The sequence below is a fragment of the Colletotrichum scovillei genome, assembly GCF_011075155.1.
Source record: "Colletotrichum scovillei strain TJNH1 chromosome Unknown Contig00007, whole genome shotgun sequence".
Lineage (NCBI taxonomy): Eukaryota > Fungi > Ascomycota > Sordariomycetes > Glomerellales > Glomerellaceae > Colletotrichum > Colletotrichum scovillei.
The window spans coordinates 900,811-917,073 of NW_023336265.1; the positions used below are offsets into that span (position 1 = coordinate 900,811).

The 16,263-nt window shown below is 53.8% G+C and overlaps 7 protein-coding genes across 7 annotated transcripts; 5 read left to right on the plus strand and 2 right to left on the minus strand.

Moving 5' to 3' along the window:
* Positions 1-528: 528 nt before the first annotated feature.
* HER10_EVM0013219 (uncharacterized protein) lies at positions 529-2,535 on the plus strand. The gene is made up of 3 exons (XM_035482583.1): positions 529-1,112; positions 1,188-1,422; positions 1,487-2,535. The coding sequence occupies exons 1-3, from the start codon at positions 873-875 to the stop codon at positions 2,209-2,211; spliced, it is 1,200 nt and encodes a 399-aa protein (XP_035331972.1). The 5' UTR covers positions 529-872; the 3' UTR covers positions 2,212-2,535.
* Positions 2,536-2,882: 347 nt separating this feature from the next.
* HER10_EVM0000840 (uncharacterized protein) lies at positions 2,883-4,636 on the minus strand. Its single transcript, XM_035470607.1, has 3 exons — positions 4,306-4,636; positions 3,236-4,012; positions 2,883-3,137 (listed from the first exon to the last, which is right to left on the minus strand). The coding sequence occupies exons 1-3, from the start codon at positions 4,420-4,422 to the stop codon at positions 2,916-2,918; spliced, it is 1,116 nt and encodes a 371-aa protein (XP_035331178.1). The 5' UTR covers positions 4,423-4,636; the 3' UTR covers positions 2,883-2,915.
* A 1,636-nt stretch (positions 4,637-6,272) lies between these two features.
* On the plus strand, positions 6,273-6,764 carry HER10_EVM0009984 (acyl CoA binding protein; the record flags this gene model as incomplete). Its single annotated transcript, XM_035479454.1, has 3 exons — positions 6,273-6,369; positions 6,453-6,520; positions 6,615-6,764. 3 exons carry the CDS (start codon positions 6,273-6,275, stop codon positions 6,762-6,764), a joined length of 315 nt encoding a protein of 104 aa, XP_035331753.1.
* Positions 6,765-6,939: 175 nt separating this feature from the next.
* On the minus strand, positions 6,940-8,609 carry HER10_EVM0009334 (tyrosyl-DNA phosphodiesterase; the record flags this gene model as incomplete). Its single annotated transcript, XM_035478824.1, has 3 exons — positions 6,940-7,358; positions 7,407-8,184; positions 8,244-8,609. The coding sequence occupies 3 exons, from the start codon at positions 8,607-8,609 to the stop codon at positions 6,940-6,942; spliced, it is 1,563 nt and encodes a 520-aa protein (XP_035331717.1).
* An 815-nt stretch (positions 8,610-9,424) lies between these two features.
* Positions 9,425-9,877, plus strand: HER10_EVM0012942 (uncharacterized protein; the record flags this gene model as incomplete). The annotated part of the gene is made up of 1 exon (XM_035482317.1): positions 9,425-9,877. The coding sequence occupies one exon, from the start codon at positions 9,425-9,427 to the stop codon at positions 9,875-9,877; it is 453 nt and encodes a 150-aa protein (XP_035331960.1).
* A 732-nt stretch (positions 9,878-10,609) lies between these two features.
* Positions 10,610-11,955, plus strand: HER10_EVM0000782 (uncharacterized protein; the record flags this gene model as incomplete). Its single annotated transcript, XM_035470550.1, has 1 exon — positions 10,610-11,955. The coding sequence occupies exon 1, from the start codon at positions 10,855-10,857 to the stop codon at positions 11,953-11,955; it is 1,101 nt and encodes a 366-aa protein (XP_035331172.1). The 5' UTR covers positions 10,610-10,854.
* Positions 11,956-12,638: 683 nt separating this feature from the next.
* HER10_EVM0006633 (thioredoxin) lies at positions 12,639-15,972 on the plus strand. The gene is made up of 3 exons (XM_035476214.1): positions 12,639-13,286; positions 13,345-15,094; positions 15,151-15,972. Exons 1-3 carry the CDS (start codon positions 13,093-13,095, stop codon positions 15,496-15,498), a joined length of 2,292 nt encoding a protein of 763 aa, XP_035331545.1. The 5' UTR covers positions 12,639-13,092; the 3' UTR covers positions 15,499-15,972.
* Positions 15,973-16,263: the final 291 nt, after the last annotated feature.

The window sequence follows — 16,263 nt, forward strand, 5'->3', positions numbered from 1 at the left end:
ACATACGACCATCGGGTCTCCTGGTTTGCAAGAGCTTTCTTGCTACATCGACGGTCTCTTTCCTTGCTTCTTTCACTTTCTCAACGGGACGGATTTTGGTCTTCGTTGCATATCGCGCTCCTACCTGGAGGATTTTTTTCGGTGTTGGGGAGGACTCAAGATCGCGATGGCTTTCTCTTTTGCTCATACCTCTATGGATGGCTTGCAGATGACATTGGTTCGGAGGATCATACCCATTTGGAATTCGGGAAGGTTTTCTTGGGGAAAAGGCCCCTTAATTTTGTTGAGATACCCATCGCATCAGTGCGATTGCTTGTGAGTTAAGAAAAAAAATATCAGGTTGCCCAAAATGACGTCCACTATGGTTCGTGATATATTATTAATAGCTGCTTCGTGAGATGTCGTTGAGCCGGGCCGTAGGGAATGCCTCCAGGATTATGTAAGTCAGCGCTGAGCTAAGTGAACTGGGGTTAGTGACGGCGAGCTGTGGGTCGACCTTGCATCACCGAGCTTCCCTCACCGAGCGCACGCTCAGCCAAGTTACAGAAGCACTGCCTCCCACTTCCAACCCGCCGATTACCCCAAATCCACATCCTTGGCCGAGCTCCCGTCCCACGCGGCCTAACGACGATCCACTCAGCAACAACGACACCTCTCCGGCCAAGCCTTCACCATCTCCGGTTCACGAGATCCTCCAAACCTCTGTTGAATTGCTTCATCAAGCAGTCTCCAAAGACAAATCATCTATCTGCGCACCGCAGTTCCCGCTACACGAACGAGGCCCGAGCAAGCTCGCCCGGCCCCCTTCGTCAACTTCCGTCCGCCGACGCTCTCCTCCGTGTACACGAACACATCTACACATACCGCACATCATGGCGCCTCCTCGCATCGAAGCACAAGAAATTGAGACGTACTGGAACATCTTCTCCACCCGGACGGGCGGGGGCCAGTTCCTGACGGGAGAACAGGCCGCGCCGGTGCTGAAGAATAGCGGCCTGACGGACAACCAGCTCGAGAGGGTGTGGGATCTCGCCGACGTCGACAATGATGGAAATCTCGACTTTGAGGAGTTTTGCGTTGCCATGAGAGTTATTTTTGATATCCTGAATGGCGTGAGTATACCCTGAGTCGGATGTGCAGTGGAAGAGAGAGTGGCGCAGAGGTGCTAATCGCATTCGGATGGGCAGGAATACTCAGATGTCCCAACGACACTCCCCGATTGGCTCGTCCCCGAGTCCAAGGCACATCTCGTCCAGGCGAATCGCGCGCTCACAGGAAGGCAAGTGGCGTTTGAGCAAGTCGACGACGATCCAGACTCCCCAGGGCTGAAGGATGGATTCGACTGGTACATGAGCCCAGCGGACAAGTCCAAGTACGAGTCGATATACCAAGAGAACCGGGATGCACGGGGACAAGTAGCATGTAGGTTCACCTGCGCGGGCCACTATTCGCCGTGTTACTTTTACTAACGGTGCATTCGTTACAGTCACTGCTCTCGAGGACCTCTACGAGTCCCTCGATGTTCCTGACACCGACATCCGCTCCGCCTGGAACCTCATCAACCCCTCAGCTGGCCAATCCATCAATAAGGACGCCTGCCTCGCCTTCCTCCACATCCTCAACAACCGCCACGAAGGCTTCCGGATTCCGCGCACCGTCCCCGCCTCCCTCCGGGCCTCATTTGAGCGCAACCAGATCGACTACCAACTAGACAACCAGACCCCCGGCGCCTCCCGATGGGCGACAAAGGCCGACGACTCAACGGCGACGGGCCGCAAGGCCAAGTTTGGCGACCAGTACCTCACCCGCCTGGGCCGCAGCGGCTTCAAGTCCAGCGGAACCGACTTCTCCACGGCCAAGACGGACGACTGGGAGGAGGTCCGCCTCAAGAAGCAGCTGCAGGAGCTGGACGAGAAGATGGCCCGCATCGAGGCCGACGTCGAGCGCAAGAAGGGCGGTAAGCGCGACGGCAAGCCCGCCCTCGTCAAGCGCGAGCTCGAGCAGCTGCTCGACTACAAGCGCAAGGAGCTCAAGGACCTCGAGAGCGGTGCCGGCAAGGGCCAGGGCGGCGGCGGTGGGCTGAAGGGAGTAGCGGACGATTTGCAGACGGTCAAGGAGCAGGTTGAGGGTCTCGAGACGCATCTCGCGTCGCGGCAGGGTGTGCTTGACCAGCTGCGGAGGGAGATTGAGGATGAGAAGTCGAGCAGATGAAGATGAGAGGTGGTGGAGGTTTAAAGAGGGAGGGAGAGGAAAAATCCAAATTTGACAGCGTCTGTTTCTGGTGCAGGGCGGGCGGCTTGCTTGGGTTATCTTTTATATGTCTTCTTTCGAGGTAGGGATGACGGGCCCGGTCTGGTTTGGGTACCCCTTTCTCACATTCAATTCAGGGAGTTGCTCTTTTTCCATCTCTACGCATATTCCACGTGCATGTAAGACTATAATGTTTGCCGGTCCGCTGCTTAGATTGATGAGATGCAGAAGAGGTAGGGGGGCTTTGAGTCAAAGATTGTGCTTCCAATAGGTAGAACACAGGAGCTTAGCAAATAATGCATGGGGATTGAAGTAACGGATTTATTTTTCGTTATGCCTGGCGATCTGCTTCTCCTATAGAGATATTCGGGAGCCATCGGTCTTGGTAAATAATCAGAGCGCAGTTTTCAAGTACAGGAAAGGGGGCTGGGAATGATTGAGGTAATGGCAAGAGTAGTGAGACCAGACTAGTAGACACTTCTCCGTGAGTTTGTATCAGATTATTTGGATAGAACCGTATAAGTGTAATTACATGAATCAAAACACCAAACACCGAGAAGCCGTGCTTCTGCTTCTGCTTCTGCTTCTGCTTCTGCTTCTGCTTCTGCTTCTGCTTCTGCTTCTGCTTCTGCTTCTGTTTCTGTTTCTGGCTCATCATCACGAGCTTACCACTGGCCGCCGTTGGCATACGGCACGGCCATGGGCAACCCCAGGTTCCGGCTCTTGACGGCCCAGATCATGAGAGAAGGGGCCTTGACCCAGCCGATGCGGCCCGCGCCACGGCTGCGACCCGTGGCGCAGACGTAGACGTCGACGGGCATGCCTTTTACGACGGCTTGGTCTTTGCCTTTGAGCGCGAGTTCAATGTTCTTTACGACGCCGGCGGCCTGGTACGGTTTTGGGGAGATGTTAGTCGTGTTTGATAAGAGAGAGAGAGAGAGCAAGGTTGTGAGAGGAATAGAGAATAAGGGGGAGTGCAACAGACCTGCTTATCCGTGAGCATGAAGCCCGCCCTCGGAAACGAGACGATATCCCCGCACGCCCAAACGTTCTCGACGCCCTTGACGCGCATGTACTCGTCCACGTCGACGTACTTGCGCTCGTTCAGCATCCCGGGGTCGAGGTACTCCGTGTTCGGCACGAGGCCCATGGTCGGCAGGTACAGGTCCGTCCGGATGACCTCGCCGCTCATGAGCTTGACCTCGGTCTTGCCGTCCGGCAGGGGGCGCGAATTCGCGACGCGCGCGTGCTTCCGGACCCGCACGCCGAGCCGCGCGATCTCGTTCTCGACGGGTTTGGCGATGGAGTCGCCCGCGAGGATCTCGTCTTCGGCCGCTAGGAGGTGGACCTCCTTGTCCTTGAACTCGAAGCGGATCTCGGCGGCGACTTCTACGCCCGTGGGACCGGCGCCCGCTACGACGATGTGGTTTGCGGACTTGACCTTTTCTGCCGTCGCGTGGAGGAGGCGCAGGGTTTCCTCGTGGGAGTTGGAGGATTTCCACGGCATGTCGGGGGAGGCGGCGCGGGCGCCGGTGGCGAGGACGAGGTAGTCGTACGGCAGGGATCTGGGGCCGGTCGCGGTCGATACGAGGGCGGATTTGCGCGCCACGTCGAGGCCCGTGGCGGTGCCGAGGACGAATTCGAAGGATTCCTTGGGGTAGGATGCGAAGCCGGGCTCGATGGGCTGGAAGATTTGGTCATCTTTGACGATGCCCGGCACGATGGCGCGGACGGAACCCATGTTCCAGTAGAAGTGAGTCGTCTGCCATTTACTCGTCAGCTGATGCGCGACCACTTTCCCTCCCGTGTCATATCTTTCCAAGGCAATTTCCAAATCCCGTCCTCCGACGTTTCACTTTTCCTCATATCCTTTGAATCCTCATGAGGCAGAGGTGAGATAAACTGTGGGTCGTCCGCAGCTGTCTTACGCCGCCCCCACGGGCCTCCGGAGCTCGGTGACGCCCTGACTTCTGCAGACGTCGTCCGATTTTGAGGATCGAGAATGCTCGAGTAACTTGAAATGTACCACTCATAGTATTGGAGGGGCTCTCTCACCTTTGAAACTAGGATCACTCTGAGGTCCGGCTCTGTTTGGCGTGTGTACTTGAGCAGACGATGAGCCACGGCTAGGCCGCCGTACGCGGCGCCGAGAACAACGACAGTCTTGACCATTCTGTCTTACTACTTATTCCAATCCAAGCTCGAATATACTCTGTGCTTCTCAGTGACGATAAGCAATGGGCGAAAAACTCGTCTTGACGGAGCTAAACGAGGTTATTAGTTGAGTTGTCAAAGTACTGTTTGTCGATGGGCCCTTCAGGGAGCTGGATATCTTCAGATTAACAAACATATCCCACCCAGAGCTGCGACACGCCTGCTATTTATTCCCCTCCATAGCTTGCTCGGGCCCGGGATGCATCAAAGCCTGGTGGCATCCTTGCGGCATAGATCCTGTGTCCCCCCATCCTATCTCATGTAAGTCCGGAATACGCGTCCCCTCACTAAGCTGCGCTAATGCCAATGAAGAACGCGAATTGGTGCCATTAGTATTTTTGGTCCAGGTTTCAGTCTCAAAGTCCGTGCCGTTTGGGTAACACAACATGTGGTTGGTAGGAAGGTAGGTAAGGTCAGATAGAAAAGCACTTTGGATTGTTCATGTCCGTCACTGGGGTGGGTGGGCCTGTCGATCCTCCGTTGTCCGTTCGGCTTTCCCCACGCCCAGACCACGCATATGACGGATTGCCATTCGACGACGCTGGCACAGTTGGTAGCTGCACAGCACAAGCAAAAGAAGAGACGGAAACAAAAGGATGAGTTTCGGCCGGAATCGCTCCATCAAGAGTCGGTCCAGGCTCGGGAATAGTGCTGGTGGTGTAGGGCTTGTTGATACCATTTGCCATTTCCAACGATGTTTCCTCGCGCTGGATGTCCTTCTTCGCGTCGATAGCTATTCGAGCGAGCCTCAATGCACCTTCTCGAGGCATACTCATCGGACCCGAGTGTAGCTGTCACTCCCGATTCGTCCAGTTCGGATCAGTCCGTTTGGTGCGACTTTGTCAACGGGAGGCAGACTTTCGTTAGTCAGGGGGGACAGCGATTCCGAACACCCTCCCGAAGAAAGTCGGCCATCCTTTGGTCGATGTAGTCAAGTTGCTCTCATTCCGCTTGAGGCACGAGCCATGCATCCTATTAATACGGGTGTGTGACTGGGAACATTTCAGATGTTGGTCCATCATCTCTGCTTGGAGAGACGTGCATCGTTGCAGACGTGCGATATCAAACCTGGGGAAATCAAGCGCTCGGATGTCCTGCTTTGTATCAGGGTGGCTGCTTGGCCAGATGCAAGAGATGGCTGCACCAGGCGGACGGGCAAACAGTTCGTCAGTCCTGCCGAGTGCCGTGAGCACGGTCGAACGGTTAACGTCGACTTTAGAGGCGGCAGGTTGAGGGAAGATGCTAGCTGCTAGCGGCTAGGTAGCTAGGCATTGTACTAGGTGGGGGAGCATTTCCATCCGGGCAGAGCAAAGAAACCATCCTCGAAACCGATGAGGCTGGCCGTTGGATCAGGGATAGAGCGAAGGTTCAAAGATGTCCCGAGTAGCTTCGGTGACTTGTTCAAGGTAATCTATTGTATCTAGGGAGGTCAGGTAAGTACTCGACCCCCGGGCCGACATGACGGAGAAGGCGGCTTGACATTGAGCCGATGGCCCTCCAGGTTGTGGCAATCCACCCGAATTGCATGTGGCGGTGCAATAGGTCTGAGAGGCACAAGGTGCAACGTACAAGGTGCAAGGGCCGACCCAATGACAGCATCAGCTGCCCCGCGCATATGAGCATATGATGAAGCGGGCGTGTGGGACCTTCCTTGCTAACCCCGCCAAAAGGTCCAACCCTTTCCTCCGCCTCCCAACACTGAGAAGCTCAACAATCCCTTTTCCCTGGATATAACCTCACTTACTACACAATCCACGCAAACCTCTTAAGACCTCATACCAAACACCCCCCCCTAAAAACGAAACATCATGTCTGCCCCTCAGAGCGAAGCCTTCAAGCAGGCTGTCTCCGACAGCAAGAAGCTTACCTCCAAGCCTGGCAACGACGAGCTCCTCGAGCTCTACGGTGCGTCGCTTCCCACAACCAAGGCCCCCACCCCTGTTACCTCGGCTTCTTTCGTAGCTAACATATCATGATGATGAACATAGGCCTCTACAAGGTCAGCACTGGCGAGGACATCTCCAGCGCCCCCAAGCCTGGCATGTTCGACCTCAAGGTACGCAATCACTACCATCTGGGCCGACCCGAGCTCCCCCTAACCGATTCTGGCACGTGATGGAAAGCTGACGTTTGGTTTGCGTGGGTTGCAGGGCAAGGCGAAGCAGACCGCGTGGCAGAAGGTCGTCGACGACAACCTCACCCCTGAGCAGGCCCAGGAGAAGTACGTCGCCCTCGTCAACTCTCTCAAGGAGAAGTACGGCTACGACGCCAACAAGGAGCCCGAGGCCGTCGGCGCGTAAACGTCACCGCACTCCAACGCACTGCTTCTAACGACCATGAGAAACGACAACGGGTTGATATGGATTAGCAATGGCTTCCTTTTGCTCGAGCACATGCCGAGTAGGGGAGTGAGGATCAATATAATGATACCAACGTCAACAAGAGTCACACGTGAACAAGCGCGCACAGGTGGACTCAGTTCTCCCAAGCACCCCAAGCTCTTCCTAGCCTGTCCGGTTCGTCATAGGCCATCGTCGCCACCCAAGGGATCTCGTCCTTTCCATATGCTTGCAGAGGTAGGCTATAAGGAATTCGCAGACCGACCACCGGGTCGCCGTCCCCCGCATCGTTTGGTGGCAAGTCTGTTTCGAATGTCCCCACCATGGTCGCTTTGTCTGCGATGAGTGAAGGCCACACAAGCACTCCGACTTCCCACGACGCGATCCTGACTTCCTGCGATGCACTTGCCGCTTCACCCCACGCTTGTTTGGAAATATTGGCAGATGTGACCAGGGCCCAATCTATCGACTTCTCGCCATAGCGGATGTATGTCTTGATGTGAGGTGCTGCCCGTTGTCTGCCGGCTTCTTTTACAACTGAATCATCGCTCAACGCTATGGAATATTAGTTATGTATTGAAAAGTTGAGAGCCGTCACCCTACCTTTGCCATTAGGCGAATCGTTTGCCCAGTGACAGAATATGGGCCGCAAGTAAGCCAATTGCTTCGCCTGTTGCTGTGATTGAGTCTTGGTGTGGATTGAAGCTCCTGAAGCATAGCCGTCCAAGCTTTGCCTAATCTCGTCCGCGGTAGGGAAGACGACCTTGAACGTTGGCCTGGGTGTCGCAAGGGATTTGTTTCTGGATTCGGCTAGGGAGTCGAAGAGGCACCTTTGGAGCCAGCTGTCGGTGGCCCCCAAAGTAGCAATGGATGAAATCTGAACCGCAATTTCAGACTTCCCTTCTTGGACCGGAACATTGCGCAGTGCTCTCTCGAGGGCTGGCCATCCCCAGGTTGTCTGCGATGTGTCGTGAATGGGGTGTCGGCCGGGGACGCTAGCAATGAGTGTTGCACGTACACCTGAAAAGTCGTATCTGCGCAACTTTTCGACCAAGTCTATGAGAATTGGTCTCCGTGTGTTGTACGCTTTGAGATAGCTGAGAAGGTCATGTTTGAATCTTTCTCCCGTGCCGACCGGATGACTATCCGCTGAGTCGTTCCCGTCAACGACCTTCTCCGGAAGGAGTGGCAGGATAGGTGACCTCCAGACAGCATTGGTCATATTCGTCCAGTCTTTGGCGATCATGTTGGCCGTATGTATGATCACTTGGGCTGAGTCGTCATGCCGAATCAATACCATCATTTTAGTGTGGTGAGTGCCAAACATCTCTGGCATGAAAGCCCCGTGTAGCTCAACATTGGGATAAGCTCCTGCCTCTTCCTTTTCGACGTCAGCGTTCGGCTCTGTTCAGTGGCTTATCCTGGTCATCGTCGGCTGACCTGAAGGGCTATGCGATTTGGGTCTTCTCTCTTCCAGAAACCGTGAATGACGTGAACTTTGACTAGGTTCTTGGTATCCTCGTCAAAGTGGCTCATGAGAAAGTGTATGTCGTGCAGGAAGTTGAACTCCCAACACTCTGCAATCATTGGATCGCCCAGGATGTCAGCGAGGCCGACGCAGTCGCGGTTGGCAGCCTCAGGGAGATCCCGTATGGTTGTCAGCTGAAACGGCGACTTGATACGCATGCCTGGCTGTTTTCTCTTCATGGGAGGACTTATTGGCCGGTTCAAGGATTCCACACGGTCTGTCGGCGGCGGTCCCTCCATCTCTCCGGCACGTCGCTGTCGTTTGAATGCTCGCTCCATGGCGAAAATAGAATTAATGAGTGATCGTGTGCGGCATGTCCAAAGGGGATAAAGTTTGTTTTTAGGCGAGCAGATCACTTGAGACAGGGTCGGTGGCTGGGACGTTATGAGGTGGACGGATGGAAGGAGCGAGATGTGCCAAATCGTTGTTCTAGGCAGTTGGCTCCGGCTTAGATCAGTTTAGGTAGGCACACAACCGCGGCGTGCTTAGCCCTTGCGGTTACTTCTGTACCCAAAAAAACCACGAAGTGAGCCAAAACTTCTTGGACTGGATTTATAGTCAAACAGATGAGTTACGTATCTTGGTATATAACTAATAACGCCTATCTATGCATGGTTCAGGCAATTCTGAAAGCCACCCGTTGTCCTTGTTACAGCATCCGAAGCCAGTCTAGCAGGGTAGTGACGTTATCGCTTTCGAAGTGCATTTACTGTATCTCTATCTTCTACCTTGTAAGTGCACTCCAGACCTACTCATTCATCTCTCATAGAGATGCCACAGGAATTTCCATTAATTCATGACTGTGAAATGATGGCTTCAGCAATGTATCAAGCATGGCCTCTCTCCTGGCCTCAAGCTTCCTGACCCGCGATGTGATAGGTTGAGCTTTTGCCTGCAAGCACCTACACTGCCTCCGCTGTATTGATCCCATTTGGGCCGGCTTCACTTTTTCAGAGAAGATGGTTCGTCGAGACATTTCAGCTGATATGCGGGCAGGCTGAAAAGGCTTGGCATCCCTCCCAATCACGCCCTACTTCAAGTTTGGTGCTGCATCCATGCTTTCTCATCCATCTACTCTGGCGGCCAACTCAATATGGATCCTCTTTCCACCGCTGCAAGCATCATCGCCTTGATACAGGCATCGGTGGCCGTTGGAAAAGGAGTGAAGATACTCCTCTCTCTTCGCCATGCTCCGGCGGACTTTTGCGAGCTCGTTGATGAGTTGACGGCACTTCAGGGTGTTATCGAGCAGGTCAAGAGTCCGCTTCAGGAATTGGAGAAGGGAGATATTGCTCTTCCGGCGTTGGACGTCGTCCCGACGCTGGCTTTGAGACAGGATCTAGAGAGTATACAAGAGGAGCTGCTCGCTCTGTGTCATCGTCTCACGGGAACAACGTCTGGCGATGAAATGAGCGGGCAACTTCGAGTCTCAATGTCGAGGTGGATCCGGGAGAGAAGTAATGTTGCCAAGCTAAGATGCAAGGCAAGCAAGACCAAAACATCTCTAATCCTTTGTTTTGGCGCTCTAACCTCCTCACAAAGGTAAGTGCGAGTTGACTGTCGAAGGCGAGTGCTATTCAGCGAGTCGCTGACCTCGAATAGCTCTCATCACGCCAGGGCCATACTGGAAGTTCGCCAGCTCGTTGAGACTTCTTTCATGACTCTGGAAGAGGAAGGCAGGATACATCGACAGATGCAACTCATGAATCAAGCCGACTTAAACGATATTAAGGCCTCTCTCAACCAGATGCTTGCCAAGACTTTGCAACAAGAGGACTCGCTGCAAGGTAGAGACCAGCCTTCGATCGTGATGAGCAACGGTCCACGCTACATAAAGACCGGAGGTAGCCCCTTTCTGTCAGTTCAGAAACCAGTCGACCGAAAATGCACATCGTATTGCAAATGTCAGTGCCATCGACACTCTAGGCTACAGACACCGACATGGCTACGCTTGATATTGGGGACCCTGTTCCTCGAATTCAACAGAAAATCACTACTGGGGCCCAGAAAGTGCGACCTTGAGACGTGCAATGGAGCGCCGAACTCGACACGGATGATATACATTTTCCCCCAGTGGCTCCTCTTGCGTGCCTTGTTTGTCGCTGCTTCACGGGACAGTCTGACCGGAATCGGCTCTTCGATTCATCTCCGTATCCCACGAATAATTCCACGCGACCAAATGATATCGATTGTATACAACTTCGACATCGATTGGATAAAAAGAGGAATCATCAACTCAACTGTACTGCCTACAGATGTAGATGAGGATGGGAACTCGCTCCTTATGGTACGTCCGTGTGTATCAATGTCTGTAGATCGTCCTAGTTCCTCAACCTTATCGCAACGTCTTCAGATATCGCTACGCGACGTCAACTTGACGCTTTCGGAATTTCTGGTCGAGCAAGGATGGCCGTTGCACACTGAGAATGTTACTCGCTGGTAAGCTAGCTTGATCCGGTGCCCTAACACTCGGTTGACGGTTCGAGGTTGACTCGTCTCAGGACCGCTGCCAGCCGCTCTCGCATGCTCTATTATGCGGCGAAGCAAAGCCAGATACAGTCTCTCAAGCCCGAGCATGGCCGTATGCTCGAGCAATTGACGTTTTCTCAAGAGGTTGAAGCATCATCCCTGATTCACGATGCAATGCTCGGGACCGTCCCGACATCTTTGTCAGACGCAATCACGCTAGCTCGTTCTGATATTGATAGCCTGGATAGTTACGGATGGTGTCCGCTGCACTGGGCAATCTATCTGGCCGATTACGCTTCGTTCGATATGCTGTTGTATCGCGGGGCGAGCCCCGAGACGACTACCAGGAGAGGGTGGACACCTCTGCATTACGCAGCGCGATATGAATCTCCTGGTTCGGTGAGGATGACTAAAGCACTACTCGACGCTGGTGCAAACATTGATGCCAAGGTCGACAACTATCGTGGGTCCAGAGGAGAGACCGCAATCATGTTCGCATTCGACAACCCTGATGTTGTAGACTTACTACTGCAGAGAGGAAGTGCTTTGGTGGTTGAGACCGACACAAACTGGGTGTGCCCGCTCTCGTACAGGGCTCGCCGTACAAGTAACGTCTCCCGTTGGGATCCGAGGAGGGCCTACTGGGACCGATCTCTCGACTTACTCTGCAACGCCGGCATGGATCTTAATGTACCGTCCAAACAGAGGGGTTTCGAAGGCAGAACACCCATCCATGACACGATTCTGTGGCGCAACGCAGCGTTGTTGGAGCTCCTGATCCAGCACGGCGCCAGACTCGATGCCGTTGACAAGAAGGGGTCCGGAGTGCTCCACTTCGTGGCCCAGAGTGCGAATCGGGAGCTCATTGACATCTTGAGAGATGCTCGTATCCGCGGGTTGAACCCCGATCAAGCAAACGCGGCTGGCGATACTCCGATGAAGATTATGACAGCCAGGCTTTATAGCAAGGAAGACTCTAGACAGCCGGGCGAGACGGTGCCGACGTTCGACGAGTGGTTGGCTTTTAAAAACATATTAGAAGAGATTCGAGAACGCAATCTCGAGGACTTCTTGTTGGGACATAAGTGCATGGACATTGTTGATGATGTCAGCTCCAGCGGCATTTCGAGCAGCACCAGTGACGACGTGGATTAGTTGTCGACTCAGCCAGATCAAGGAATGGAAAAAGAAATCCAGTAACCGTTGGGTTCGAGAATTAAGCGTACAAGTGCCATGGTGTTCAGGGTCTTTTCGTGGGCTTGAAAAGCCCCGAGCTTGAGTTTACTCTTCCTCGTGGGATGCGATGACGATCCGCACGTGCCACTGGAACGCTTCTCCATAGCTCTCGAGTTTGTTGCATGGCAGTGCGTGGTGCGTGGCACGCGTGGTGAGATTTTGAGGTGGCGATCCGAGATGGACAAGGCAAGGTAAGGTAAGCAGCATTCTATTCTTATCGCAACCCAGATCCACTTTGCTGCCGCCCCAAGATGCAAGATTGAACTTTGCCCAACTCTTGAATGGCGAAATGAGCCAATGTTTAGTGGGGGCAGATCGAGCAGGCGGGCAGCTGGCACCACAAGTTCCCGCTGTTCTCCCACACTCTCCGCTTCCCGCCCGCCAGGCTTTGCCAGGGGACACCAAGAACAGACAGCTGGAGGTTGACTGGAGACGGTGGCCTTAGCAAGAACACGCACAAAGCATCCATTATTGCCTCATACCTAAGGCAACAATTATCTCCCGTGTTTGGCTGCGCAACGGCTGGCACCAAGGACCAGAACCAGCCAGAGAACCTGGACCGCGCTACAGAATCTTGACACACGGTCTTTCTCCTGACCTGCCAGTCCTGTCGCTCGCTTTCGCTGGTCCCTTTGCTTGGCTTCCCCCTTTGCCAGAAGCAACCACCAATCTAACCTGCCACCACCACCACCACCCTTTTTTCTCCTTCATTTCGACGCCGCTGGACGATTTTCGGGGGGCTTTGACCCAGACGACGAAAGGAACATTAGCTTCTTTCTCGACTATTCTACCCTCCATGTCTTTGGCGATCTAAAAGGTTTTATCTAAACCCTTTGCAAACCCCTCGAACCACCTCAATCGCGACTTCCGATCCGATCCACACCTATCTGACGCTGCACCTTGCCATTGCGAATTGACGACACAACCGCGCTTTGCCGCGCCCTCTCGACTGATTGCGTCTGCTCAGCCGTCGTTATTGGCATCGCCTGACAGACTTTTCTTTCCATCTTTCGCTCCAAAGTCATCGCACTCACGCGGTGCACCCTCATCGCCGCAATGAGGTTATCACCTTTGTTCCTGTTCCTGGGCTCGACCCTCCTCTCCGGGGTTCAAGCAGCAGAGGCAGACAAGGATGAACGGGAGAACACCTACTTCAACTCCATGAAAGTGCCGCCAATACTCGAGTTGACCCCGGATACCTTTGACAAGGAGGTCAAGGCCTCGCAATTCATGCTTATCAAGCACTACAGGTACCCGATCATGCTATCGCTTACCCGCCCTTTGCGCAATGTGCTGACGATGGAATAGCCCTTACTGCCCGCATTGCATAGACTATGCGCCGATATACCAGACCCTCTACGAGTGGTACTACACTTCGAAGCCCGAGTCCAAGGAGGACAAGACCTTTACCGAGCTCTACGATTTCCGCTTCGCCACGATTAACTGCGTGGCCTACTTTGATCTTTGCGCTTCCCACAATGTCGCGTCGTACCCTAGCACCATTCTCTACAAGAATGGCGAGCTGGCCGAGTTGATCAAGGGTGTCAAGGACATTGACCAGATCAGCCCCATCATCGAGAAGTACCTCGAGGCGGCCAAGCCCGGAACCAGGCCCCGCAGCCTCGAGTATCCCGAGCCTGGCGACAAGACCTCCCCCGAAAAGGCCCCAGGAAAGGCCGACGACTCGAAGAAGCCTGTGGACGACAAGGCCGACGCCAAGACGGACGCCAAGACTGATAGCAAGACTCCCGCAAAGGCCGACGAGAAGACGCCGCCCAAGGAAGAGACCAAGGCACCCCCGAAGGCTCCTCCCGCGAAGGAGGACGACAAGCCTGCAGGCAAGACCGATGCGAAGGCTGATGCTAAGGGCGATGCCAAGGGCGACGCGAAGACTGAGACAAAGACTGACGCAAAGGCCGACAGCAAGGCAGAGGCAAAGCCTAGCACCACCTCAAAGGCTATCGCCGTTCCTACCAAGGCCGTCGTTAAGAAACCTACAGTCACACCCAACAAGGAAGGTGCCTCTGTGTCTCTGAGTGCCGAAAGATTCCAGACCTTGGTCACCATGACCCAGGACCCTTGGTTCGTCAAGTTCTACGCGCCCTGGTGCCATCACTGCCAGGCCATGGCACCTAACTGGCAGCAACTGGCCAAGGAGATGAAGGGTCGTCTGAATATCGGAGAGGTCAACTGCGACGTGGAGACCAGACTCTGCAAGGACGTCCGTCTCCGCGGCTACCCCACCATTCTCTTCTTCAAGGGTGGCGAGCGTGTCGAGTACGATGGCCTGAGAGGCCTCGGCGACTTTGTTCACTACGCCAACAAGGCCATCGACATTAGCGAGGGAGTACCGGATGTAGACGCCGAGTCCTTGGCGGCTCTCGAGGAGAAGGAAGAGGTTATCTTCATCTACTTCTACGACCATGCCACTACCTCTGAGGACTTCATGGCTCTCGAGCGTATCCCTCTCAGCCTGATTGGCAAGGCAAAACTCGTGAAGACCAAAGATCCCGTTCTTTTCGCCCGTTACAAGATCACGACCTGGCCTCGCTTGCTCGTTTCCAGAGAGGGCCGCCCTACGTACTATCAGCCGCTGACACCCAAGGAGATGCGTGATATCCACCAAGTCTTGAACTGGATGAAGTCAGTCTGGCTTCCGATTGTTCCAGAGATGACCGCTTCCAATGCTCGCGAGATCATGGATGGCAAGGTCGTCGTCCTCGGAATCGTCAACAGGGAAGACCAGGAGGGCTTCCTCAGAGCCAAGCGCGAGTTGAAGAGTGCTGCCAATGAGTGGATGGATAAGCAGATCCTTCTCTTCCAGCACGAGAGGCAAGAGCTTCGAGATGCCAAGCAACTCAGAATCGATGAGGCCGATGATCGCGGCGACGGGCGTGCGTTGCGTGCGGCCAAGGCCATCCGCATCAACATGGACAAGTCGGACCGCAAGCAGGTTGGCTTTGCCTGGGTTGATAGTGTCTTCTGGCAGAGATGGATTCGCACCACCTATGGCATTGATACCAAGGACGGAGACCGTGTCATTATCAATGATGAGGATGTAAGTACAATTAACGCACGCATGCACGTGAATAGCCAAACTGACTTGATGTTTAGAACCGCCGCTACTGGGATACCACTATTACTGGCAACAACATCCTTTTGTCCCGGACGTCGATCTTGGAGACCATTAACAAGGTCGTCTCTTCGCCGCCCAAGATCAAGCCCAAGCTCACCATCTCGAGCTTCGAGAAGATCTTCTTTGACATTCGTGTCACCTTTGTCGAGCACCCCTATCTCACCATGGGCTGCATTCTCGGCCTGGCCTTTGGAGCCTTCTCATGGTTCCGCAGCCGCACCCGCAAGGGCCGTGGCGGCCACTTCCGCCTTGAAGAATCATGGGGCAACAAGGAGCTGATGAAGGAGGGTCTCCTGGGACCTAACGGCAACGGCAAAGTGGACTAGAAGTTGTGCTTGCTCGAACAGGAGTGGAAGAAGCTGGAGGAGCAGCAGCATTGGTGCCCTGCACAGCATGATCTTGGCAAGTTGGACTAATGGGAAAGGCCATGAATGAGGCTACGACGATTTGGGGAACATTGAACGTCAAAAGTGTGTGGGTTGTGCTTGTCTTTTTTTTTCTTGCTTTCAACGAAAGGAAAGCAGAATGACGTATTAAAAACCCAAAGCATTGAGGTGAATACTCACGGAGTTTGACGGGGACTCTTTTTTCTTATTAGTGTTTCTTTTTTTTCCCGTTGCGTGTCTTTCTCTTTGGTCCGGGATTTGGCCGATGAGGCCTAGAGGTCTGTATAATAAATACTCCTTTATGTTTGATAGGGTTGGCGGTGGTGGCGGAGAAGGAGGAAGGAGAATACAACGCCTTTCGCGTCTACCTTATGTGCCACTTTGACAGATTATACATTGTTTATTTGACATTTTACTCACTAGACCCCTGAACGTGGATAAGTACTATGCCTCTGGATATGGGAATTGTGACTTTTCTTGGATGGTGTGTTGCTCATATGACATCAAGTTACAAGCTGATAGGGTTCACTGTGGCCTGTGATCATGGGGAGACGAGAGATCGGGAGATGTGGGCTTAAAGGGAGGATCGGTTGACTGATGGATGGGCTGCTTGTTTCATTGTTACACACGAGACTTTAGACTGAACGAGGCTGCTTTAAATCCCCACCAAAAAACGTCATCTGTTTCCTCCCCAGCTCTAAATTC

What these genes read in the sequence shown, in the direction of transcription:
- HER10_EVM0013219 (XM_035482583.1), top strand. Translation starts at nt 873, where the DNA reads ATGGCGCCTCCTCGCATCGAAGCACAAGAAATTGAGACGTACTGGAAC. An exon ending in TTTTTGATATCCTGAATGGC is followed by an intron (nt 1,113 to 1,187) that starts GTGAGTATACCC and finishes TCGGATGGGCAG; the next exon opens with GAATACTCAGATGTCCCAAC. An exon ending in TGCACGGGGACAAGTAGCAT is followed by an intron (nt 1,423 to 1,486) that starts GTAGGTTCACCT and finishes CATTCGTTACAG; the next exon opens with TCACTGCTCTCGAGGACCTC.
- HER10_EVM0000840 (XM_035470607.1), bottom strand. Translation starts at nt 4,422, where the DNA reads ATGGTCAAGACTGTCGTTGTTCTCGGCGCCGCGTACGGCGGCCTAGCC. An exon ending in GAGTGATCCTAGTTTCAAAG is followed by an intron (nt 4,013 to 4,305) that starts GTGAGAGAGCCC and finishes AGTAAATGGCAG; the next exon opens with ACGACTCACTTCTACTGGAA. An exon ending in TCATGCTCACGGATAAGCAG is followed by an intron (nt 3,138 to 3,235) that starts GTCTGTTGCACT and finishes AAACCGTACCAG; the next exon opens with GCCGCCGGCGTCGTAAAGAA.
- HER10_EVM0006633 (XM_035476214.1), top strand. Translation starts at nt 13,093, where the DNA reads ATGAGGTTATCACCTTTGTTCCTGTTCCTGGGCTCGACCCTCCTCTCC. An exon ending in ATGCTTATCAAGCACTACAG is followed by an intron (nt 13,287 to 13,344) that starts GTACCCGATCAT and finishes ACGATGGAATAG; the next exon opens with CCCTTACTGCCCGCATTGCA. An exon ending in TCATTATCAATGATGAGGAT is followed by an intron (nt 15,095 to 15,150) that starts GTAAGTACAATT and finishes CTTGATGTTTAG; the next exon opens with AACCGCCGCTACTGGGATAC.